The 25,536-nt window shown below is 39.2% G+C and overlaps 1 protein-coding gene across 1 annotated transcript in view; it reads right to left on the bottom strand.

Annotated features, from left to right (window-relative positions):
- Window positions 1-25,536, bottom strand: part of ST18 (ST18 C2H2C-type zinc finger transcription factor) — a gene marked incomplete at its 5' end in the record, with an annotated part of 67,532 nt that overhangs the window by 16,965 nt on the left and 25,031 nt on the right. The window contains 7 exons of the mRNA XM_081996630.1: window positions 1,710-1,825; window positions 7,860-8,105; window positions 16,488-16,699; window positions 19,881-20,086; window positions 21,506-21,610; window positions 23,153-23,243; window positions 25,029-25,163. Of these exons, the coding sequence (XP_081852756.1) occupies window positions 1,710-1,825; window positions 7,860-8,105; window positions 16,488-16,699; window positions 19,881-20,086; window positions 21,506-21,610; window positions 23,153-23,243; window positions 25,029-25,163 (1,111 nt within the window). The remainder of the gene's footprint in view (window positions 1-1,709; window positions 1,826-7,859; window positions 8,106-16,487; window positions 16,700-19,880; window positions 20,087-21,505; window positions 21,611-23,152; window positions 23,244-25,028; window positions 25,164-25,536) is intronic.

Genomic DNA, 25,536 nt, shown 5'->3' with positions numbered 1-25,536 from the left:
TGCCACTGAGTCTGGGGAGCAGGACACAAGGTGACGGGATGCGACCCATTTATTTATGGGTGAGCCTGCAGTGATATGTTATGGGCTACAGTCGCTAAGTGATACGGAGCACCCTTGTCTAGAGAAACCTACTGTGGTTTGGGACAGGAAGAAAAGTGGCATAAATGATTGCTAAGTCCTAGCTGGCTATTACAGTGAAAACACTGTAATAATAAAAAAAAAATTGATATCAAAATGGTGTTGACATGAATCCAAAGGGGTTTTGTGAAGAGCCTAGATGATATTTTAAAAAGTGACTAGTGTTATGAGCTGGTTGGGACAATTTTACTGAAACAATTCCATACTGACCCAAGCTGTTGCATGCAGAAAGATTTAATGGAAGTATCCTGTTTTCTTTGCAGTTTTAGATAGTAAAGTTTTGGAACTTTAGACAGAGCCAAGTGAGTTGAGATACAATAAGCTAGCTTAAGGGAGCCCCTGTACTTGGGAACAGAGAGTATTAGCCTATTTTCCCAGAGCGCGAATTTGTGCATCCACTGGATTTTCAGCAGGACAGAATAACTAACTCTGCTTTGAAGGAAGCAGATGAAGTACTTGACTTAAACATAGATTTTCTACAGGCTGGAAAACCCTGGGGCAGGTCCTCTCTTGTGTTTTATCTTTTTAGGAACTTTGCACGTTTTCTATCTGAGAAATCCTCAGCACTTCTGTGCCAACTCTCAACAGTGGATCTATAAAAACAATTTTCCAAATGAAGTTTATTAAATTATGTAAGCATTAGCAGAGCCAATCTGTAGCACACTACAAAACTGTGTGTTTTGTAGAAGGAGCTGTTGGCCATTTGTTACCTATTGTCCTGGTTTCAGCCAGGGTAGAGTTAATTTTCTTCATAGAAGCTAGCATGAGGCTACGTTTTGGATTTGGGATGAGAAAATGTTGATAAGGTGCTGATGTTTTGAGTTGTTGCTAAGTAGTCAAGGACAGTCCAGCTTCTCATGCTGGTCTGCAGCGAGCAGGTTGGGGGTGCACAGGAAGCTGAGAGGGAACACAGCTGGGACAGCTGACCCCGGCTGGCCAAAGAGATATTCCATACCATATAACGTCATGCTCAGTATATAAAGCTGGGACGAAGAAGAAGGAAGGGGTGGAGGGACGTTCGGAGTTATGGCGTCTGTCTTCCCAAGAAACCATTACACGTGATGGAGCCCTGCTTCCCTGGAGATGGCTGAACCCCTGCCTGCCCATGGGGAGTGGTGAACAAATTCCTTGTTTTGCTTTGCTTGCGTGCGCGGCTTTTGCTTTACTTATTAAACTGTCTTTATCTCAAACCATGAGTTTCCTCACTTTTACTCTTCCAATTCTCTCCCCCGTGCCACCGTGGGGGAGTGAGCGAGCGGCTGCGTGGTGCGTAGTTGCTGGTTGGGGCTAAACCACGACACCTATCTATCTGAGGAATAGGGAATGATACCCAGTAAAACTTTAGGCATGAATCTGTCCAGAGCCCCAGGCCTACCCTGGCTTGTCCCGGCTCCAAGCCTCATGTCTACCCAGTTGCATAGATACAACAGGGAGATAACTACCTGCAGTGAAGTATCATGCAAGTCTCCCTGCTCAGCTCCTGCAAATCCACTCCAAATCAGCACTCCGAACAAGGCTGTAGGCACTCTTTAAGCAGGGCAGAGGAAAACATGGTGTTTTTTGTGACTCACGTGATAAGTTCCTTTTTGAGATCTCTTGAATGGAGCTTCGGTTTAGGACTTGGTATGGAGACATCTCCTGGATACTTCTTTTCCTCCATGTTTTCCGGAGAGCTCACTGGATCTTTCTGAAATAGTAGACGAGAATGTGACAAAAGGTTTCTCTCTTCAAGGCCTCCCACATATTCAACAAGTAATTTTCTGTAGCGGGAAGAGAATGTCTTGGAAAACATTAAAAAAGAAGGCTTAAGAAATGAAGAAAGTTTAGTACATCATAATTTCAGGCTCTCATAGGTAGAATTTTAAAAATGTTGTGAAAGTATTTCTGAAGGCAGATGCTGGTTTAAGCCCTACATAGGGAAAATTGGGTTTTGATTTACAAAATTATGATAAAGACTAAAAAAAATACACAGAGAAAATAAAAGCAGTTGTTGACTACATAGAGCCAAACAAGACTTCAGCAAGTATGTTCTTGTTTTTTTCTGTGCATGTACATCACTGAGTTTTGTATACAGTTGAAGTGAGTACCATTGTACTGTGAATTACAAAATTGCAATCAGAAATTTAAAAAACCCCTATTGTACATAAACATACGTAAATACAAAGATTTTTAGGCCTGTAGAATGGAATAACTTGTTGTCTTATCCAAAGAGCAGATTCTTGTTAAAATAAAAGTCGTAAGAACAAATCCACTTTGAGATTTTCTTAGTAGCAGGCTGCTAAGGGTTCTTAATTTCTACTATTTGTAGATTAAAGTCATCACTGCTACAGTGCTGTTTGATAGATGATATAGAACATGAGTATTCACTCCCTTGGGAAGGGATTTTTGAAAGGAAATTACATTTTTGTTTTCTGAAAAATCTTTGATCACTTCAAAGTAGCTTGGTTTATACTGTTTTGAGAATTTATGTCTTCAATTATTATCATTTTTATCAAGGATAAATATTCCCTTTCTGGAGGGTTGCTCTGTGGATATTGTATTATTCAAGAATTCTCCAAAGCCCATAGCATCAATTATCAAATCTGGATTAATCCCTTCTGGGACTTCTATTGGCTTTGTGACCCCGTTCCAGTACTCAGGTCGGCATCGCCCAGGGATTAGCGTCTGTAGGAGCAGAAATTGCAGCCTGTGGCTGAGGGGAGAAGCTCCTAGCTCCCGATAAACTCATGGGGCTTGTGCCATAGATGCTCTGGGCTCGTGCAGTGGACGAACGTGCCAGGACAGAGGGGCAGGGATGTCTGCAGAGCTGTTAACTCAGAGCAGAGGGCTGAGGAGAATCTGGACTGAAAACGGAGATTCTGCCTAACGGGACTTGTAAGCTCTGCGGGGGTGTTTCTTCTGATAAAGCTTCCATATGGTCCTCAATTCTGGCAGCTCATCTTTGCCTGTTTGGAGACTGGATCCTCAACATGACTTCCTTCTGCTTTCTGGTACTGGCTACCTACTGCCTACTGAAACTCACACTACACGTACATATAGAAACCATGCCATATTATTGCTATATCAATTACTACTGATTTTTGCAACCACATTTGTGGGGTTAGTTTGTCTCAGAATAATCTCATCTGCTACAAATATAGAAAGCAAAAATACATACATTCAGCTTTTCTAAACACTCTTTCATAATAATTATTAATTAATTTAAATAAAAAACCCCAACCCTGATATATTTCAGGTTTTTAGAGTTTTATTTCTAAAGGAAAACCAGATAAAGAGTAATAGAGAAAATAAGAAACAACGATAGGTATTGTTAAAACGTTAATACAGAAATAAGAAATAGTTGAAAGTCCTCCACACATGGAAACAAAATGCTAAAAATCAACAGTGGAAAAATGAATGACAGCTTTGTTCAAGATTCAAGAAACCTCAGAAATTCTTTTCCAACATTGAGTTATATCCTGGTTCTAGTGCCACATGGGGATGTTTTTGCCACTGCAATCTGCCGAAGGAAGAATTCTAGTTCCTGAGTGTCCACAAGTTCTCACCTGCTTTTCTTATTTTTATGCTCCTACAAGGATCACCACCAGTGTAAGTCACTGTAAAATCAAAAGCTCCCAAAAGAAGCAACAAAATGGTGGGCCCTCTGTTGCCAGCTGCAAGGGCTCAGATGTCAAAACAACTGCAAAAAACACAGGTAAGGAGGTTTCCATTTAATATAATGGAGGTTGAAGGAGGCTTGCTTGTCAGTCTTCTCTCTATCAGCCTACTCTGATAGGCTACATCTGTGTCACAGAGGACTAATGCTGTGTTTCTCAAAATTTAGTGCATGTCTTGGCTGGATCCTAACTGTATCAAGATCAAGCACACCTCCTCCTCCTCCACTTCTTGTCAAATTCCAACTGAGAGGAGCCTGGAGTAGAGTGTGGTGGAAAGGCCACTCTGTCACTCCACTGGGATCCCGAGCTGTGTGATGTACCTCAGGATACATTGCAGCAAACAAGAGTAGCTGTAACTGTGCTACAGGGTTTATTAATATTTTCATATATATCTCTCTTGTGTTCTTTATCTCAAATGAAAGATATCTCTTGATCTTTTGCTGGTGATGGACCAGAAACTTGCGTGTGTGACTTATTCATCATGTCACTGTCTGATACCTGCTGCACAGAGAGGACTGACTGACAATTACGTATATCAAGGCTTGACAAAATACTCAGTTCACAGCTTCACTTAATGATGTTTCACTGAATCGTTTAATAAAAATAAGATTGCAAGATGAAGGTTGACATGAATACATCTACAGCCACCAGCATAACTAATACTAGAGGATTTAGAACTGCAGTATTTCTTTCTATCTTTGAAATAATTAATTTGTTTCAAATCTTAATTGTGTATTTCCTGAACTGACTTATTAATGATTTGTAATTTTTTTAAACCGATAGCTATACACACACATATATGTACATAAACACCTACAATTTCATAGTAACTACTCTTTTGAAACAGGAAAAGCTAGTAAGGACCAAAGTGGGAGTACAGTTTTGGTTTCTAGTTAACATTCATTAGCATATTTCCCAGGAATGAGGGAGACACATAGACATTATACTGATGGTTTCTTCATCATTGTGTTAGCACCTTGTGGAACACCTGGTATTATTCAAGCAGCATGAAATCTTCAGACGTGCAGAAGCTGCAAAAGGAAGACAATGCAAAAGGAATGCAAGCAGAAGAATACCGCAACTCCACTTTTTCAAGACCTTACATCCATAACGTGGCCCGAAAGCGGCTGTGTCTGCCTGAAACAAGCAGGTCAGACCTAAAGAGCAAGTATTTTTTGATGCTCTGCACTGAGGACTGCGTGTAAAGCATCATGCCTTGGCCTGTATGCTTCCTCAGAGATTTAGCTTTAGAGGGAGAGATAATCCCTTGGGAAAACACCTTTAGCGCTTTCCACTTTTTGGCCTGTTAGGTGATGATCATCACAGCTGGTCAAGTCCAACTGTATGTTTCATTTTGCTTTTCGCATTTGAATGGATTTATAATTAAATGTTATTAAAATTCTGAAGAATTTGAGACTAAAAAGAAAATCAGAACCAGCCCAATCAGTTCAAACGTTACTATTTTCTGCAAAGAGCATGTGTGTATTCACGCATGCACACTACAGAAAGCAAGCAAGCAATGAAACTCCATTAATGTACAGATGGAAGTTTATATTGATTTCAGCAAAGACCAGAACATAATGGTAACATGAATAACAGATAATAGCATCTGGCACTTTTAACATTTTTAAGCCCTGAAATCTTTGGAGAACTGACAGTTGAACTAACTGACAGCTCTAGTTATTTCTCAGCGCTTTCCTTTTGGAGAGATTTTGAGCTTTTTCCAAATTCAGATTTTTTTTTTTTAAGGGGGCATCTGGACAGGCTATTTCACTGAGAGAGAGAGAGACAATATTTTCTGGAAATTACCACCAAAATTAAGCAACTGTTGTGCATATGAACCAGATAACAATGAATTAGAAATAGATATAATCAGTCATTTTCTTTGCATGAGGATAACCGCCAATCTTCGATTTGCAAAACAGAACCTCTGGCCGAGATCACTGGACATGTTAATGCTCCCCGGAGTGGCAAAAACTCACAGCAGAAGTCTGGGGCCAGATCCTTGATTAGGGACGAACTGCACAGTGTCAAAGCACCGAGTGCAAGCAGCAAGAGCGCCTGAACACAGATCTTTATGTCCTGTCGGGTAGGACAGGTCCTCCGATGCCTCCAGCTCCCTGCACCGCTAAGGGAGGGGGAAGCAGCCGGCCACCCATTCTGGTCTTCTGAAAGCCAAGCGGGGACCGGGGAGGACGTGGAGGTGCTCCTGACACGGCTCTTCCGCTGAGCTGTGGTGGCAGCAAGGAGGAGGGGCAGCAGGACAGGCCCCCGCCAAGTCTGCAACGCCGACTGACCCCCCGCAGGAAGGCGGTTCTCTCCAAGCGGGACGTGGCTGCTCATTATGCGGCATGAATGGGCAAGAGTCCGAGCCCTCAGCCTACAGCCTCCTGGCAAACCCACTCCGGAACCCCGGCACAGGGATCGTGCTCTCGTTGTCGAGGTAAGGGGCATCATCAGCCCCACGGAGGTGACCGCAAAGTGCTCTTCAAGACAACCTAGTCTCCGAGAAATGACCCACTGTGGTGTAAACTGTCTCAGAGGTGTCATTACAACAGGTCTTTACCCAGTACTGACAGATTTTTTCCTTCACACAACTGAACTACCTTTTATTTCCAGCTATTTTTTGAATTGGAGGCCTGGATCTCCTAACATCAACCCTGAATTGATTTACCCCTGTACGTCTTCTTGAAGTGTTAGTTTTGGTATTTGAACAAAAGATAATTTTGTAATAAATATAATGTTCAAATACCATTATTTGATATGTAAAACCAAATAAGGAGGAAATGTATTGGAAGCTGAATAAAACCTCCAAATTGGGACGTCTTTTTTTCTGTACCAGAAAGGTATAACTCAGGCTGGTCTATGTTAATTACCAAGATTTTATCTAATTAGCCTTTAAAGGTGCTGATGGTCCCTTCCTGATTTAACAAAAATACAAGCAATCCATATTCTGACAGCCAGGCTCAAGAAGTAAAATAAAACCAAACTTGCAAGCAGAATCAAAGAATAGGAAAGAAAGACAAAGAAAGGAGACTATGCTGCCATGTTGCCAAGATAGCGTAAATAGACATTAAAGAGCAAAACAGAAACAAAACCAAAATCACAACAATTATGACCTTGGAAATGACAGTCTAGAAGGTTAGCCATAAAAGATGGAAAGTGGCTAAATAAAAATATTTGCTGAAATATTAGTTGCTCATCTTTGTTCCTGCAACTGCATTTTCAAGTTTGGGCTTTTACATTTCCTTGGACATGTTGAAAAAGGAAGACACCTTATACTCATGTAGTTGTTCTATGCTGTTTCATTATGGGATAAAGAATATCACAATTGGTGGAAATTATGTACATATCCTCTTGTGCAGTAGCCAAAAGATACTTGTGTAACCAAAACCTTCAGGAATTACTAACATTTTTTTATTTCTGAATTTGTACTCTGAGTCTGACGTCTGGACCACTAGACTCACTTGTGAGAGCTAAGACTCACTGGCAGAGATTTCTTGAAGTATGTTAAAACATAAAATAAATTTTTCCACTGAAAGAATATTGCAGGCAAGGGTCTAAGTATATGTTTGAATACTTAGATATTGAGTTATCTAGAATTATAAAAACTTGGTGTGGGAAAATTACTTTATGTTTCAACATGAAAAAAATGTTGTTCTTTTTGTTGGGGTTTTTTGTTTGTTTTTTGTGAGTGATCCTTAGGTCATTTGGGTGTATGTGCTACAGGACTGAGGCAATAGGAAGAAAATTTTGAAAAAACATCTCTAACTCTGGATAGCTTTGATTTCATTATCTTAGAGACTTAGAGACACTCACAACCCATACTGAAATCAACAGCTGTTTTTTTCAACCTCTGAAAGTAGTGTCTGGGAGCAAGATTTTTCAAAGTGAGTAGTAATTTTTATGTGTCACATCTGAGAGGACATTAAAGCCAACCCAATGTTCACAAACCTCTACTAATGCAAACTGATTCCCTTTAAACTGCACTAGATTTGTCATCCCAAAGACCATCATGTGGCCACTCAACAAAGGGAAAAAGTCACTCAGAAACGGAAAGAATACCTCTTTTTCTTCTTCTTTCCTGCCATGGCTCTTGCTGTAGTTGATTGGTGTATCCCAGCCTTCCTGTTCACAAAGAGCCTGGTAGAAGGCTGCATTTACCAGGATGCTGCTTGTTTTGAAAGGAGAAGAGGAAGGAGTGGGAAGTGCTGTGCTGGAAGAAGTGAGAGGCATAACTTTTTCTTGGCTTCGGTTCTTTTTCATGCTCAAATCCAGAGTGCCATTTTCATCCACCTCTATCTCAGCTCCCTGACATGCAACAGGAAAGAGAGACATGTTTAGCCATGGACATGGTGAGGCTGCAACATAACCATGTGGTGCTTTTAAAGGATAAATATAAATGCACGCTTTTATTTAAATTTATCTGAATCTAAAACCAGCTTTTCGATTTATATCAGTTAATGTCCAACTCTTAGGCAGACTTAAGAGTAGCTTCAGTAATGGTATCCCTGCATCTCAGCTTAAACATAGTAAGTAGAATTTAAATAAGATGCCTCTAAACCATAACCTATACACCCTAAATCTAGTTTTATTTAAAAAAGTTTAGCTTTAAATCTTCTTGATCTTTTCACTCTTATGGAGAACTATGACCCCAATTCACAGTTAAAAGCATTAATGCATTGTTTAGGTCATCAACAGCATTACTATTACATATCCTCCCTTCCCCCCATACCCCAGAAATATTACAACATCTGCATTATGGGGGAGAGAAAGACGGGGGAGAAGGAAGATGCCTAAAAGGAGCAGAGTAGGGGAAATTTTCATGAGGGTTTTGTACATCACTCAACATATTGCCTTGATCATAGTTTGACTAGACCACTAAGGCACAGATCTGCACTGAGACCACTAAACTGGGAGCCACAGGAGGATCTTTAGGAGGTTATCCCTGATGGAGACCTTCAGCATGAGTTAAGAAAGCCTTTGCTACCCAGAAAGTACAGCAAAGAGCAACCTCTGGTTGCAGGAGCGCGTGCAGTCTGGGGAGAGACCCAACTTCTCTTTCCAGGCTGAGAGAAGCAGCTCCTGCTCACACGAAGGGGGAAGCGCTGCTCAGCTGTACATGGGAAAGCAAGCTCACTGTCCTGTCTTACCCTGTCTGACTGCAGAAAAATTATACAAATTCCTCGTCTTGGAATGATGGAAAGCTCCTGAAAATATAACTTACTAAAGGAAGCAACAAAAAGTTTCCCCTCGTGCTCAATATGCAACACTGCGACATATTGTGTATACAGGGATGAGTATAAGATTTGTCCTTGCTATTGCCCACAGTTACTACAGTCAAGCAGGGGAAGAGGTGAAAGAGGTGACTTCTGGAGGAGCGCTTGGTAGTCTAGTTCTGTGTGTTGTCCTGAATAAGGTGGAAAGCAATTCAGACTATAACGATAAATAACAATGTCATAGATCTACACATGTCATGTGCTGTAATTAACACTGTTCTGTGTCTTCCTATTATTGTCATCACTACTATTTTTTATTTGCATCACCACAAAGCTCAGATGCTGCTTGGGAATTTGGGGCTAGATGTGTTAGGCTGTATACCTGTAGGAGACAGTCGTATAAAGCCAGATTGAGGCTTCCTACCTTGAGTAATATAAAAGTAAGCCCGTAGCATACGTGAGTCACCTAGATGCTCTGTTGTAAATGGAAAAGAGACAGGTATGTCCAGGGGGCAAGTTTTTCCATCTTTCTTAGACCTCTTCCTTAGGAAGAGATGAGACACTGCCAGAATGAGTCCCTTTTTCTTCCCCTTAACTATTGCTGGAGCTTGATGATTAGTCAATTAACCATTTAACGGTTAAAGATAGGGCAGTGAAACTTATCCTTGCTTGAAGATCTTAAAAACAGTTGTAGTGAAACAGGGAATTAATCTCCTGTGCTGAAAGTGTGACATGGCCACCCTGATTGGGCTGAAAGCACAAGCTTCCTTTATGCAGCCTTGTCTTCTACCACTGCCAGTGGTGAATCATTTAAAAGTAAAATGCATCTGATGAAATCTTTTTAATCAGAAGGAAAATGTTGGTAGAAGTTGAAAATTTAGGGCCCAGCTATCTCTCCTCACTCAGCATCCTGACTCCATTTTGCATCCGTGGGCCTAAGGCAGATGCCCACCTAGACTGAACCACTACCAAGCCATCTGCTTGTCCCCAGTTCAGAAACTCAGGCACCTCTTATGTTTGCTTCTCCTGCACAGCAAAGTTCACGTTTTCAATCATACAGCTTAAAGAGAGATGTTTTATTATATTTATGGGAAGTAAATACACTTCTAATATGTTCATACTAAGACGCTTTGGTTATATCTTTCTGCCCCTTTTTAGTAAATAGTTTAATCTCCTGTGATAGTTTTAAGCCCTGAATTTGACAGTGCAGCTTATCCTGGATAATAACTTAGTAACCACAACATCTTATGCCATCTGTATAATATCAAATACATTTTTATACCAGCATTAATAAACCTTAGTTACAAAAATCCAAGATATTAACTATATCAGTGCCAAGTGCGCACTCCAAGATCTGACAATATAGCTCTGCCATGATCACCCCAGTGTTTTTTGGCTTCATAGCTGATATGTAACTATAGCAATGAAACAGAGCTACAGTAATCAAGTTTAATGACCAATGTAAAGTAAAATGCTAAATATTGTAGTTGCTGACATTTTTCATAATAAAAAAACTTGGGTTAAGTCTGCACAACCAACATTCACATAAAATTCCAGACCTCTGTGACAGATGGCTTAGGAAAGGAAGCCATGTGACTGGGCTGCAGTAGTTTTATAGTTCAAAACCCATAAATAGTGCAGATTCTCTGTCACTGACAAAATATCAACTACTCAGAAGGCAACAGTAACAACAAAAAGGACCAAAATCAACCAAGGTCCCCTCCTCGATGAAACTGTATGTAGTAAAATATCAGGAAATGTATTGTCTCTGAGAAACAGATACCACTAGTCACAACAAGGAACTCTGGATGATAAGCAGAACATTTACTAATACGGACATTTAAAGCTTCCTCAGCACTTTCCTGAAATTCACATAGAAGTTGGGTTGCCCAACATGCACCTAATTCTGCTCAGGGAAGGCTGGGTTGTGTGTCTGTGAAGTAGCGTACAGATGGGGTTTAAGTGAGCTCACAGATGCACACGACAATTAAATATAGGCATGGAAAAGATATCCCCTTTTGCCCATCACGGGATGGATCACATGTTTACAGCATGGCTTTTTATTCAGAATGGTATAAAAGAGCTATCACTTTGCTGCCTTCATAGAAAACTCCAAATGGCAGAGCAAAAAGAGAGGACAGTCAGAGATACTGCTCCAGTTTTCATTCCTACTCTCATCCTACCCTCCTCTCAATATGTCTCCTTTGCTTGTTTTACCACGTTTATTTTTACATTAATTTTAAAGTGGAACTGAAAAGACAAAATGGCAAATGGCAAAAAATACTAGAGCAGTGCTATGCCATGCTGACAGAAAATGGCACTTACTATGCTTAGCTCAGACTTGTAAAGGCTGTGTTGTCCTCAGCGAAGGCAAGATCTTATAACTGTTGACTCTAGTGCATGTGTGAACAGGCCTATATTTATGCGTTTATCATGAGATATTTAAAATATAGCTACCAAAACAATGTAAACATTCTGATCCTTCCTTAAAAATATAAGCAAAATAAAGATGCAAATGTATCTTATTATTTCCTAATTTATATTAGCTTGCGGCTGTGTAAATCTTTGGAGCCTGTTTTTGATCTTATTTACATTTACACTGGTGTAAACCAGGAAAAAATCCACTGAAGTGATGAAGAAAAATCAATGAGCGTGAGAGGATACATACAGTAATTAAATTCAGGCTACTCCTTATCTAGTCCCACATCAGTAACAGTGTAATCACCCCCACAGGTTTTACAAGCAGCTAGAAAAAGGATTCCAAAATAAAAAATGAGACAAAAATGACTGAAGCGTATTTTCTTTATTCCAGGATCTAGTCAGTGAAAAGATAAGGTACAAATAGTACTCTACTGTGAACATCTATCTAAAATGAAGACTAACATAAATATGAAAAAAAAAAAAGGTCTTTATTCTCTTCAAGTGCTTTGTACTTTGAAGTCAAGCTTTTTCAGCCTCCTTTATTTTGTGACATAAATATTACAGAATATTTTCTAGTACATTAGTAAGTCTTGTCCTTAGAATTTAACTACATCAGCTAGGACAATAAAGGATGTTGTTTTTTGTGATAAATTACTCCTGCATTTTTTCACATGCTTTTGGTCCATCTGATCACTCACGATATTTAATACTCTGCAGTGTGTCTCCAGTAACGATTACAAGTTAAGCTTTATTTCATAGCTGAATCAGAAAGAGTGAATTATTGTGTCTGCATGAATCTTATGTCAAACCTGTGACCTTAGAGAGATTGTATCCTTACGTATAAGGGGGTTTTATGTATTCTTTGGCTGACATCAGCCATACAACTTAATACTAAGTAAGTCCAAAGAAGCATTATCAAGGATTTTGCATTCCCACTATCAGTTCAGTTTGGTTTGGAAAGCTCAAAAGGGCTCTTTGGTTCTTCTATTGGGAGTAACTCTGGAACCAGTGTCTTGCCATGCGTATGAATATTATTCTTAACGCAACTCCATCCAAAAGAGTACAATCTTTTCTCTTCCTGCCACTAAAACTACACACACATGGTTCTCAATTCTTCAGATTTAAATTTAAGCAATTGAGTTGTTCTGCAGCAAACTAAAATAATAATTTGGGTCAAAACAAGAAAACTTGTAATTGCCCAGCAACATCTGAGACACAAATGAAGTCACAATTTCAGCCCAGAGCAATTCTCAAATTAAAAAAAGCCAGCCAAGGATGTACTCAAGGAGCAATATGCACAGCAGTATAACAGGATGGTACCTAGTGATATTCTTGGCTGATTTTTCGTCCTGTATTTAGGCTTTAAGATATTTGGAGTAAAGGACTGCCTGACAAACGTGCTGAGTACTAACTACATTGTCGAAATAATTGATGTAATTATCACCATCATCAATATCCAAGAATGGAGAAATGACATAATTTTGTTCAAAAACAGAATTTGAACTTTAAACATTTTTAGCAAGTGTCATTTTTTGTTTTCTTTCAAGGCATAGTGCGCATATGCCATTTTGTCTAAACAGGTGGGAAAAACACCAAAACAGTCAACAAAATGTTTGGCAAGCAGTAGTGATGAGGATACAGATAAACTGTATTGCTTGCAGCTACCTCTGTGAGATGTGAGTGTGGTGAGGTCTGTAGACGGGGAAGATCTCTGCATGGTATGACGATGTAGACCTTGCACTGTGCTAGAATCTGCAGGGTGAGCCTTCCAGGGGAGTCCTTCTGTTTTCTTCAATGGGAGTTGAATGAAGCTACATAAACCGCAGATCAAATGCTGACCAGGAGACTGGTTTGGGGTACAAGATCGCATGAGAATTGGCTGGTCAGGATTATATTCAGCGGAACAGTTTACTAGAGTCCCAGGTGTCTGCACTTGGGGGATCGAATGGCTCAGACAATGTAACATGTAGCATTATTTTTTAAAATAGTATCACCAAGATATCTGATGATGTCAGTATTTTTTATACAGCTGATAGACAATTCAAAGAGAAAGGTTAGGATCCATTTTATGGCCCATTTCAGAATAAATTTGTTCTTTAAATTGTTAAATTGATAAATTCATAATTTTAATCTTTAATTTCTTTTGAACTATGTAGAGGATGTAAGATATATATCGGAAAATCCAAAATTAATGAAATGTGGAAAATTAATATTAAAAATACTCACTTTTTCATTTAAATGTTATCTATATTTACAGAAAAGTGGTGAATAATCAAGGTAAAACATCCAACTCTTGCTAAAAAATGGACCACACTCTGGAGGTCAAGGAATTAAAATTTAAGAAAGAGTGAAAGAAAAAAAAAAATTCAGGAATGCACTTGTGCTAAACAATGTTTTTGTGTTTTCCCTGCCTGTTTAATCAAGGCGACATATGCATGCCTTGAGTGTATACAAGAAAATGACAGTTGCTTGAAATGTTTGAAGTTCAAGTTCTGCTTTTAAAACTTAGAAGCACAATATTTTTACATCTCTGACAATTGTGTAACTTGCAAAAGATTTCCTTGCAAGGCCAGGAAATCCTCCACAGCCCCACCGGCCCTTGCTCTACCACCACACTGCTCCCCACACGCAAAGCAGTGGGAAGTGTAAGTTCACGTAAGAACAAACACCTTTACAAGTCAAGAGCTTTGGTCTGCTAAAGTATGGACAATGCTAATCAGGTTTTCTTGGGCAAAGGAACAAAGGAATGTGGCAAGGGGCAGCGCTCAGCGGTCTGATACTACGGGGCTCTGAACACAACCACCCCACACAGGTCTTCTGAGACCTCGTGTTATCAAGAGTAGAAAAAGGAAATCATTAACTCTGCAGTCATCTGTTGATGCTGCATTATTTGAGTCCAAACACTGATAAAGTCTCAAGAGATGGTTTTTCTGATCCAAAAATATGTAAGTTATTCTAGCAGTTAAACATTTACCTTTGCAGCCAATAGCAACTACAAAACAATTGAGAAACACTGATAAATTGATAGTAGTCTCTTTTAAGGCTAGCTTTATTTTTTGCTTCGTATGTTAAAATAAGAAAGCCTCTTCATTGAAGAGAGTCTATAAATCTATTTCCACAATTTTTTGTTTGAGTCCTTGATGATAAAAGTAATAAATAGCCAAAACCAAATAAAAATGGGTTTTGTGTGGTTTTGGCGACCAAACCTGCTTGGGGCTTACTTGCCTGTGCTCTGTCCAGAAGCTAATTCTGATTCTTGTGTCAGATGTTTTGTAGCAGTATGCCCTCCAGAAAGTCTGGCAAAAGTGGAGGCAGGCAGATAGCAAGGTATGCAGGTGATTTTCTTTTCGGCTGGATTCCTGGCTGTGAAAAAGGAGTAAGCTATGTGCCCCAAGTGTCCCTCCATATCATTACTATTATGTTCGCTTCCATTCAAACCTTTCCCATGATTTGGCAACTGTGAAGCAGGTACGGAGGAAAAAAAACTTTGGGTTATGCCTGGTCCCTTTACTGCTCTTCTCTGGCAAGAAGTCTATTGCTGAGGTCAGCCAAAGGCTGTGGCAGCAATTTAATCCAGCCATTGGCATCAGTTTCCATTTTCCTGCTAGAAGAAGTCTCTATTGAGGACCGGTGGAAGGAGCTTTCTGCAGCATATACCAGAGATGGATCTGTCATCTGGGAAGGGTTCCATGAACAGTCTTTGGGACTGATAATGTCTGTGTTATGGGGAATGCATGTGGAGACACTCTAAAAAGTCTACTCTGGGGCATCTCCTAGTATTGGTTTCAAGACCCAAGACTTCACAAGTGGAAATCAAAGGCAGCAAAGTAGGGGATACCACTCTGCAAAGGAGCAAGGCTTGGAATACCTAACAAAGTGTTACGCTGGTGGTAAAATAAGTGGTTTCCCTCAAAGAATAACAGCTAACCTCTTAGTGATGGTGAATGAAGGCCCAACCAAATTGTAAATCAACAGCTGTGGAAGCCACCTCTAGCCAGACTGAGCCTGGTGCTACAGTAGACAAAGTAGAGCAACACTGACTTGCAGAGAAATTTGTCACCTGTCCTTCGGAGCACACATCATGACTCAGAGTCCCACAGCAGAAACACCCCTGCTACTTTATGTTTTGATAAATATACCTCTTTTCACTCCCCAATGATTTCTTCTCCAGTTCTTGTAACGGCACCCTCTCATCTACACAGAGCTTTCAAAAGCTTCGTTGTAGTGGAGCATGTCTGACTTTAATACAAATAATAAACAACAGTGCTCCCACAACCACGATCATCAGAAGAAAATCTTGTCTATTTTCATCAGCAGTATAATTCTATGTAAATGGAACAGAAAATAAGGCTCATAGCTCACACAGTACCATTTGTAAATCATAAAGATCTTGTGAGGAAACGCAGAGCAAAAACCAAAACATGAAAACCACACAAACATCTACAGTATTAGGCAGCTTTCCATTACGACAGACTTGCCCAAATTATCTATCTCCAAATGCTGTGGGCCTGATTCTCCTCTCTTGCCAGCAGAAGGGAGAATTTTATCAAAATCAGATGTTATTTCCCTCCTTACACCTTGTCAAACTGTCATGAGCTCCAAAGACAACAGACTCAATCGGTGTAGTTCTGTTCCATTGCTAGCAAATATCACTTTGATTAATCACATGATTTTATTTTTTTTTAATCAGCCTCCAAAATGATCACTTATGGCAGGTTATAGAGGGAGGAAAACTCCCTCTTTAAACAGACATAACTAATTTTCCACCCCAGATTGTTGCTAGATTTCAAATACCCTTCTTTTTTCCTCCCACAAAACTCCCCCCTTGTGTTTAGGGATCGATTATGAAGACAGTAACAACATAATCCCTGCTATTTATTTATTTTTATCAGAACTGGTCACTACATTACTGAATTTTTCTCTGTTTCTCTTCAAAAGAGCATGCAAACAGAAGCCTCCTTTTTGGGGATTTAATGCAGTCGCTAACATGAAAGACAGTTTATTCGCACAGTTCAGTAGCTAGCACACCCTCCAGGTTCTTGGACTACCCTACCTTGGCAGACAGACTCTGCGGTTTGTTGGAGAGGATCTCTGCTGCTTCCCTGCAGCGGGTGGAAAGGTTCAGGATAGCAGCAGCTGCTGCTATGTGGGTGTCTTCACTACATTGACCGTAGCTATAAGAGTTGGCATGGCAAGGGCTCTGTGTGTGGGCGCTAGCACTAGGCAGTCGATTAGAAAATTTCACTGGATTTGAAAAATGCTTTGCTGTTGAAGAGAGATTTGATTAGCAATTGCACGTATGAGATTTTTCCCATTAAATAGTTTTGTTTCTCAGACTACAATTCACACATTAAAATATTAAAAAAATACATTTAAAACAATCCATTTCATATTGGCAGTAAAGGTTTGCTGTAAAAATGTCTTCAGAAACACAATAATTTAATTTTTACACGACAAATACATATCTTTCAATAAAGCATCTGAGACTTTTACTCAGATTTCACTTGTTCTTTACTCAGACATTAAAAGCAATGATGTCCAAGGAAAGACTGAACAAGCGGACTGATGGTGATCTGTCGTGACCCTGCAACACTGGTGGGCAAATGCAATTGTAAATGTTTCCTTATAAAGGCTTCCTCTTGAGCTCTGTTGTGTGAAAAACAACAGTGACTTGTCCAGTCTTAGCTAAAACAACATTGCATTCCCTACTTAAATGAACAAGTCTGTTATTTGCATTATGTGAATAAGGAGAGCAAGACCAGGCTTTTGAATGAATAGGAGCAATCAGATAAGAACATTGCCTGTAAGGAATATTCAGTCCTGATTTTGCAGGAATTTTAGAATTTTAAGTCTACCCTTTAATCAATTTTAAAAAATAATGACAATGAACCTTCAGAATAAAACTGGTCTTAGCTCACTGTCTTATGCTGGCTATCATTTAGAATAATACACAGATTTACTAGGCACAAAGAGGTCAGTTGAGAATGAAAAACTAACAGATGAACAGAAAAGCACTTTCACGGACAAAAGTGGTGTGTGTGTTTGTTTTCTGCTCCATCAGCAGCATTTGCTCTAAAACAGGTAGAAAGAACTCTGCTCCCTGTTCTGGATTTCGGAGCTTGAGATGTCATTAACTGTTGCAGGGAAAGCACAGCACCATGACCTCAGCTCTTAGTAAGCAATAATCGCTTCTTTTGTCTGCAGCTCCCACAGTGTCCTACAAAGATAAACTAAGCAAAATCCAATTTCTCAGCCTACACCCAGATACATCAAGAACACTTCTGCGTGTGGCCATCTGCTCGCTCCCTAAAGATCTGAGCCCCAAGGCACTGGATCCCTTTGGATGTAGAGCTCTGGCTGAGTGCATTTTAATGCTAAGACCTACACAAGGCATTCACGAACTCATCTTTCCTAAAACTTGGGATGCTCAGAAAGCAACGCTTGTTTGTGTGCACTGACTGTGGCTGAATGCCATATGCAGTTTTTCTAAGTACTGGAGGCATCTCAGTAGAGCAACGTATAAAAGCCTCGTGATTCGTTTCTCCCTTTCTCTAGTGTAAATGAAAAAGGTTTTATCTACTCTGCTGTAACACCGTAGCACAAGCAAGAGGGTCTCCATTTTTAGCAATTACTACAACTAACTTCAAATTACATTTAAAGAGCAAAAAGTGCATTTTCCATTATCGTCCCTAAAAAAAAAAGCAGGCTATGAGGGATACATGTTTTGTTAACAAATAAAGTTTATAAGTGCAGAATCCACAGAGGCTTAATGATGGGCTTTTGGCTAGCTACGCATTTAGGTAGAATGCTAATCCAATCACTACGTCATCAGCTTCTTATTGCCAACTTTTGTATATCTACATAGTTAAAACACTCACCTGCTCTTTTACTTTCACCTTTCCATTAAAATGATAGTTGCACACTGCAATCTTTGCAAGAACAACAGGCTGTAAACGTCAGCCCTCATATACATTATACATAAATTGCATATGTATGGATTTGCATTTGTATAAAAACATTTCAATCATTTTTTCCTTGAAATGAACCTGTGAAATAGACATACATCTGTGCAAAGAGACAGCTAATAAGGAATATTCAATTTTACAAACAAAATTGGAAAATCTGCCACCCAAGAAGCTGGCAATGCACATATTTGCTTTGATTTGAACAAGCTTATTTTCCAGGCCAGATAAATATCTACTTTTCATTTGCAATTTTAAATGTGGTATTTATATGTATACATACACAAACACATAGATACCTACAAACATATACATATATAGGTACCTGTGTACTTACACACATACACAAATGAATATATAAATATACAGAAATTCTAAGTATATAAAACATATATAATATTATGTAGTATTAGAAGTTTACTTTATTTTTTATATTTTATTTTATTTTATTTTATTTTATTTTATTTTATTTTATGTGTGTGTGTATATATATAACATTTCCTGCTTTTCTGTTCACCTTGCTATGAGTGTTCTCTTTTGTTGGGATAAGTGGGATGCAATTTGTTTTCTTTTTTTGTTTTCCTCTACAAAATTTTTTTCATGAACAAAAGAAAAAACAACTAAACAGTTTTTTGTCACATTGCTTTGGATCTATTTTCTTGTGAACCCAAATATGGTGCAATGAAACCCTTTTTTTTTCCACCTTCCTCATGGAAATAGAATTGTTTGTTTCTTTGAACTAAAGAGTATTTTACAGTGGTCGATACAATGACAGAATCTTGCTGAAGTTTCCCATGCAGGTTGTGAAGAGCATCTGCAATAACTAATCAGTGTTCACACTGTCGTATCACATTTGTACAGAGTAGTAGCTCAGCAAATCTCTAAGTGATGCAAGTGGGGGAATCTCAATAACGATTTGATGCATTGGATATGTCTGCACTACAAATACGTTGTAGTGCAGGAATATGTGAAATTAAAATGCATCAAGGCTTGGAAGTAATGCAGCTGAAGCACATGGTCATCTAGGAGGAATAATACCTGTACAGATGCATCTAAAAGGTATCTGAAATGCCTTTTAAAACCTAACTTGGATTTCTATATACTACAATTCATAACGTCTTGTGCAGACACATTCCATGGGACTTCTCATGGCAGCATCGTGTCACATAAATATATCACAATTTAGCCAAGAAGGAAGGTAGCAGATAGCGCATAAACCATTCTTTTTTACTCCTCTTTTCCCCTGATAATTGCTTTTAAAAGAAACATCAAAAAAGTAAACATTATAGTAATTGTATTTAGCATTCTAACATTCTATATTTATCAAACTAGTGATTATATTTAACATTCTGGACATAAATGGTTACAGATGCATCCTACAGAGATTTTTTTGAATTCTAGAAATCTGAAAGCAGAACAAGCAAAAAGAAAAAGTGATTGACATTTTGCCCATTTTCCAAGAGATAATGGAATTTCAAGCTTACATTCAAGGAACTGGGGTGTTTTTCGTCCTTGTGCCACAGGTGCTATTGTGCGTTTGCCAAAGACTTGTGCATCAAAGCTGGCATAATCAAATGGTACTTTCCCAAACTTCTCCTGTTCTTTTGGCAGGGTGGCTCTGGAGGCGGTGACTGGCTGCGAAGTTCTGTAATTGTACTGAGATACCTCAGGCTGCTTTGCTAAATTTGTCCTGCAGAGAGGAGGAAAAGAATGAATGAGAAAGACAAGAATATCTTTAAATAACTTTTTCTCCTTTTCTTGAAAAATAGCATACAGTTGCAATTCAGTATCAGCAAGTGTGCTGTTACCACATGTAAACCTTACTGGTAGATGTATACAAGAAATGAATAATGTAAATATGGTGGCTGACCTAGTAGTCAAAGAGTACTTTGACTTCATACAAGTTCAAAGCTGCAGGCACACAAAAATCTAGTATTCTCTAGTAATGTTGTGGGCTATTTACAAAAAAACGGTACTGATTTACTTCTAGATTACCACTGTAGCATGGTGTTTCCTTATTTCTAAAAGTTGTCTGGATTTTTGCTAGTCAAAGGACTTGAAGTTTTATGGGTTGCTATTATTCTCACTTTACCATGAATGAGTATGGTATAAATATAATATAAGAGAACCCAAAATAATTGCTTCTGTTATTTGGGAGGAACGAATGATTTATGGTGTGTTATTCCATTTAGTTACTGTTCAGTAACTACTTGTCTTTAGTAATTTCCTAAGGACTTTTCATGTGTAGAGTTAAGGCACGTGCAGTTGGCAGACACATGGACATAATATTCTGTAATGGCTCTGAAGGAACCATTAGAGCTGATCATGTCAATAATCCACAAATTAAAGTGTCCCCAAATAGACTTGAATATAATAGATTGTAACGGTCGTGGTGCCAATGATGTGCCAATTATGTATGTCTGTAGGGTCCATATAACTCTCAAACAAAATACAATTGCAATAAAAAGTGTTTCTCCTTTTTGATGCCATTGTATAAAAAATAAACTAATTAAACCAATACACTTAAAATAAAGAAACTCAAAATATTAATTATTCAGTGGTGGGGAAACAGAATGAGCAGAGTTCTCAACACTTTCATGTAACGTGCTACTTACTGGATCACCGTAAGATTCCTCTGATAAGAAACACAAAACAAATGAAGACTGAGCTGCTAGAAGTGCAGTAAGGTCAAAGACATCTTTAATCAAGTTTTAGTAGCCAAAACATTGTAAAAATATTATAACAAAGGAACTGTTCTTGAAAACTGTTTAAAACATTTTGGCAAGATAGGAAATTTGATTTACAGGAGAAAGACATTTGAGAACCATTGATTAGGCTATTAGCATTGAAGTAAGATTTAGTAGAATATATTTGCTTGCTTTTCAGGTGTTACGTCTGTTGTCTTTAATGTCAGCCATATGCACAAGAGCCAGTAGAAAGCTGCTTGTTAATTTTGAGATACAGTCAAGTTATTTAGCTTTGTAAAGGTCATCTTGGAAAACTGAGTTACCTCTGTAGCTGAAATCTGAAATGGGGGAAAGACCTGAGGACTGGTCAACAGAGCTTGTGCAGAAACACTTTGGAGAGACAAGTTTGTGAGGGCTCCTACCTGTGAGTCTGATCATGGCATTGCCCAGCTTTTGGAGACTCAAGATGGTTCTTTTCCTGGGACATTGCCAACTTTTCAGCTGCAGCAATTGGACAACCAGAAAGGCTGTTTAAAAGCAAGGTGAAGAAAAGAAACCAGAAGAAAAAAAAAACCACATTAAAATGAAATCTTAAGTAGAGGAAATGTGTGCTGCGGAATCCAATGACTTCAAAGTTCTCTGGTGCTCTGTGCATCTATGGGAGCTGCTGCTATTATAGCCCACATTCATCTGTTTTTCAACCCTTAATGCAAAACTGTGAAATCTGTGTATTTGAGGTGATATATCTGGAAACTGAATCACGTAGGAGTTTTCCACAGTTCTGCTTTGATGTTTTGTGGCTGGCAAGTCACTAGTAAATTTTTTAACAAATGCCATTTACTGTATCAGCTAAACCATGCATATAAACCTCCTACTGATTAAAAGGAAAGTGAATTTGGGGAAAAAAAAGGAGTATGTGAATGACTGTTACAGAAGAACACATTTTGTCATTTCAGGTTGTGCTTTCTTTTTTTTTTTTTCTATTTACTTTATTAGATTAAAACACCTTTTTTTACCCTACTCATGGGTCACATGATACAGCTGATGTATCAAAAGATGATGTACTGCAAAGATTTATTTAAATTTAAAAGATGTATTTGAAACAGGAAACACAATGAAAAAATGTTTACTAGGTCCTTATATATTCCTGTAAATGAGCTTGTGATCTGTCTGGTAAAAGCTACAGATAGTAACACGGTATGATAATCCTTGATTTTGGTGCCCTCATACAATAACCAATCAACCAATCAATCACCAACAAAAAAGAAAATACCAGAGAAATTCCGTTCAATGAAGACAGTTGTTTTTTAAAAACTTCTGTCCTAAGTTTTATTGTAAGATTGACGTTATATTTTTCCAGAAGCATTATAATGGAATATTTTGGCTTGCTGGCTTCCAGCAGAAAGCAGTACTGACAAGAGCCGTGCCGACAGCAGTGGCTTGCTGGAGACAGAGCGCGTTGGCTCTCTGCCTCACCTGCAGCCCAGCTGTGATTCCCCAGCTGCCTGTCTGGAAGGCTTTTCTCAATTTTACTTTCTCCCTGCAGGCAGCAAGTTAAACAGACATGAGCGTTCCAAGCGGGAAGATGACATTCCTGAGGGTAATAAATGGAGCTAGTTTTTAGAGGGATTCTAAAGTATTTCACTTAAAATTTCCTGTTTTACTAAAAGGGAATGTGTTTTGATGGGAAGTTGCTGCCAAGGGCTACCTTGTATGCGGTGCAAAATGAAAAGTCTTTGTTTTTCGCTGGGTTTTCCAGTTGCTGCAATAATAATGTTCATTCCTACCCATTTTACATGATGGTGCTTCACTGTGAAGACTGTAATGAAACTATAGTTTGAAATCTCATCTGTGAAAAAGACTAGTGGAATTTGCCATCCTCAGTGCTGCACCCATTTTTTATACAATGGAATTAACCACAAGTATTTGGTTATAAATAATACAGGCTACTCTTGCAGTTCATAGGCATTCTGCAGTGTAGTACCTAACATCTAATTCCAAGATGTGCCCAGCAATTTACTCCTGAGTACATGTTAGATTTTAGGTGGACAGGAACTTTTCTGGTCTACCTTCTGTGTGTGTTGCGATTGCTGTTGACATGTCCTCTTCCAGTGCATCCTGGGGTGGGGCACTTTAAAACATTTTCATGCATGGCAAGAACTAAACAAGAATAAGAAAAAAAAGCGATAATAACATACATCAATTAAATATACATATATTTTAAAAAAATGAACATTTCTTCTTCGAACTCAGATTCTCAATTCAGCCACATTTTGACCACAAAAGAAAAGGAGAAGCAAAGGACCTACAACACAATGAGCCCAGTTTGTCCCTACGTGGTTTTAGTGTGGCTTCCCACATGGACATTATTGTTTCTAACGACTTCAGAAGAACAAAGGTGGAGGTTAGCAAGGCTGTTACATCATGAAGCCCTTTGCTTGCTGGTTCATACACCGCTAACATAGTCCACCAGAAAAAGGGGGTGATAGAGGCGTCCTGTGCCACACAGTTGTGCTGTGTATAACTGCAGTCCCTCTCTGTCTCAGGGAGGGCAAGCTCTCAGGTAGAGGAAGGCTTTTCATGTCTTGCACCTGAGTAAGATTATCTCATCTGAGTATGTCCTCTTGGAACCCTGATAGCTTCTATGCATTTGAGCTATGCTGAAACTGCTTTAGACCAATTGGTCATGCTCCCAAGCAGTGCCTTATGCTCTTAGCAGTGGTCACAACCTCTTGTATGTGTTTCTTATGCCCTTTAATGTGGATCACCTTTACTAAGACTGAAATGTATGTCTGTGTAAAACAGAATACGTCTTTGTACATCTGCCCTCAAGGCTTCAGTACTGTATTCCCCCTTTGGGTGCACAGTGCTTCAAAAAAGCTGACTGTTCAGCCAACTGGTTTGTTCTATCAAGAACCAAATTACATAATTTTATTTTCTTTTTCGCCAGCAGGACAGAACACATCTGATTGCAAGTGTGGTAATTAGCAAGGACTTGTTAATTTTAACTTTTTAGAAAGTTAATGTTGCTAAGGTTTTCCAAATGCAACAGCCTGCTTAACTCAGCAGATGTTTGCATAAATGCAGTTTAGTACCAGATTTAAAAAAATAGAGAGCTACAGGTAGGAAGAGGACGTTGGCAAAATGGAAATATCCTTTTAATTTGTCATTATGCATGCCACCACAAAAACCAATCTGACTAACTAGGTTGTTTAGACGAATAGTTTCACATTAGGTTTTGGCTTATTATGCAGCATTTCATTGCATCACATCGCAGGATTACACACACACACACACACACCCCCCAATGTCATCAGATCAGCACAGTTAGAGATGAGCAGGGAAATTCAGGCTAGACTGGGCATAAAAGAGTGAGCGTGATACAGTCATACGAGGGGGACGTGCCGTGGACCAACACTGGGATGTTCTGATGGAAGTAACCTTTTAGAGCTCAGTGGTAAGTAGGACACTGGAAACATCTCTGAATAAGCATGCCCAGGCCGCTCAGTTATTGGCAATGGAAACCAGCAGCCTCGATGTGTGATTAGGGCAAATCGGGTCACAGCTCTGCAACAAGCAGGCGATTTCTGTGCTGCATGCCTTAGCAAAGGCACAGGCAAGCAAGATCTTGAAGATATATAAAATGTGCAGGTCTGCTGGCATCATGGGGATAGTTTGGCTCTGATCTTATTCTTCCCAGGCCACCTGAGGAGCCTACTGCTGTTTGTAACACTACTGCTAAGGAGCACTTGAGCTTCCCAAGCGTGGGAAGTAAGGCTGTGACTAAGAGCTGGAGGGCAAAGAAGGTGCGATGGCTCCTCTCTCAGCCTCATTCTGCAATCTCACCCAGAAAAAGTGGGTTTCTTTTCCAACATGAGCACACACTACCCACAATACCAGGACAGATCCAGTTGTTATTCTGGACTGCAGGGTGATGATACTCACTTTCTAGTGGCACTCTAACTTTATGTGGACAGCCTGAGAGACTGCGGTGGTGAGGGTACAGCCCAGTCACGTGCCCTGTGCCATCACATCCTGGGATGGGACATTTGGTTTCTCTCTTTTCAGGCCTGGGTGAATCTGCAGAGAAATCAGATAAGGATTTTGTTTGGTTTTAGCCCCTGTCTGCACTCAGCTGAGTGATCCTAGCAGTGTGATACTCTCTATTTTGTACTTCAGATGTAATTCCTACACAAAGTTTTAACAGAGACATATATGATATAAGCATCACTTTAGGTTTTCACACTGTGTCCTTGAAACAAAGATTTTCCCCTCCCAATAAGCCATGTGCTAAACTATATAGCTTTAGGATTACAGTGTCATTTATTCCATTCAGAGCCTCAAACAGGACAGAAGCCACAATTCAATAAGCCAGAAAACTGGCAGCATCAGCCAACAGGAAGATCTATAAAGGAATAAATAAAATAGCAGAAACAATCTTTTACTCTGTTAA

This window comes from Phaethon aethereus, assembly GCF_964289735.1.
Source record: "Phaethon aethereus genome assembly, chromosome: 2".
In the NCBI taxonomy this organism is placed as follows: domain Eukaryota; kingdom Metazoa; phylum Chordata; class Aves; order Phaethontiformes; family Phaethontidae; genus Phaethon; species Phaethon aethereus.
The sequence above is the reverse complement of the archived record's forward strand: the minus strand, read 5'-3'. Positions and strand labels throughout refer to the sequence as shown.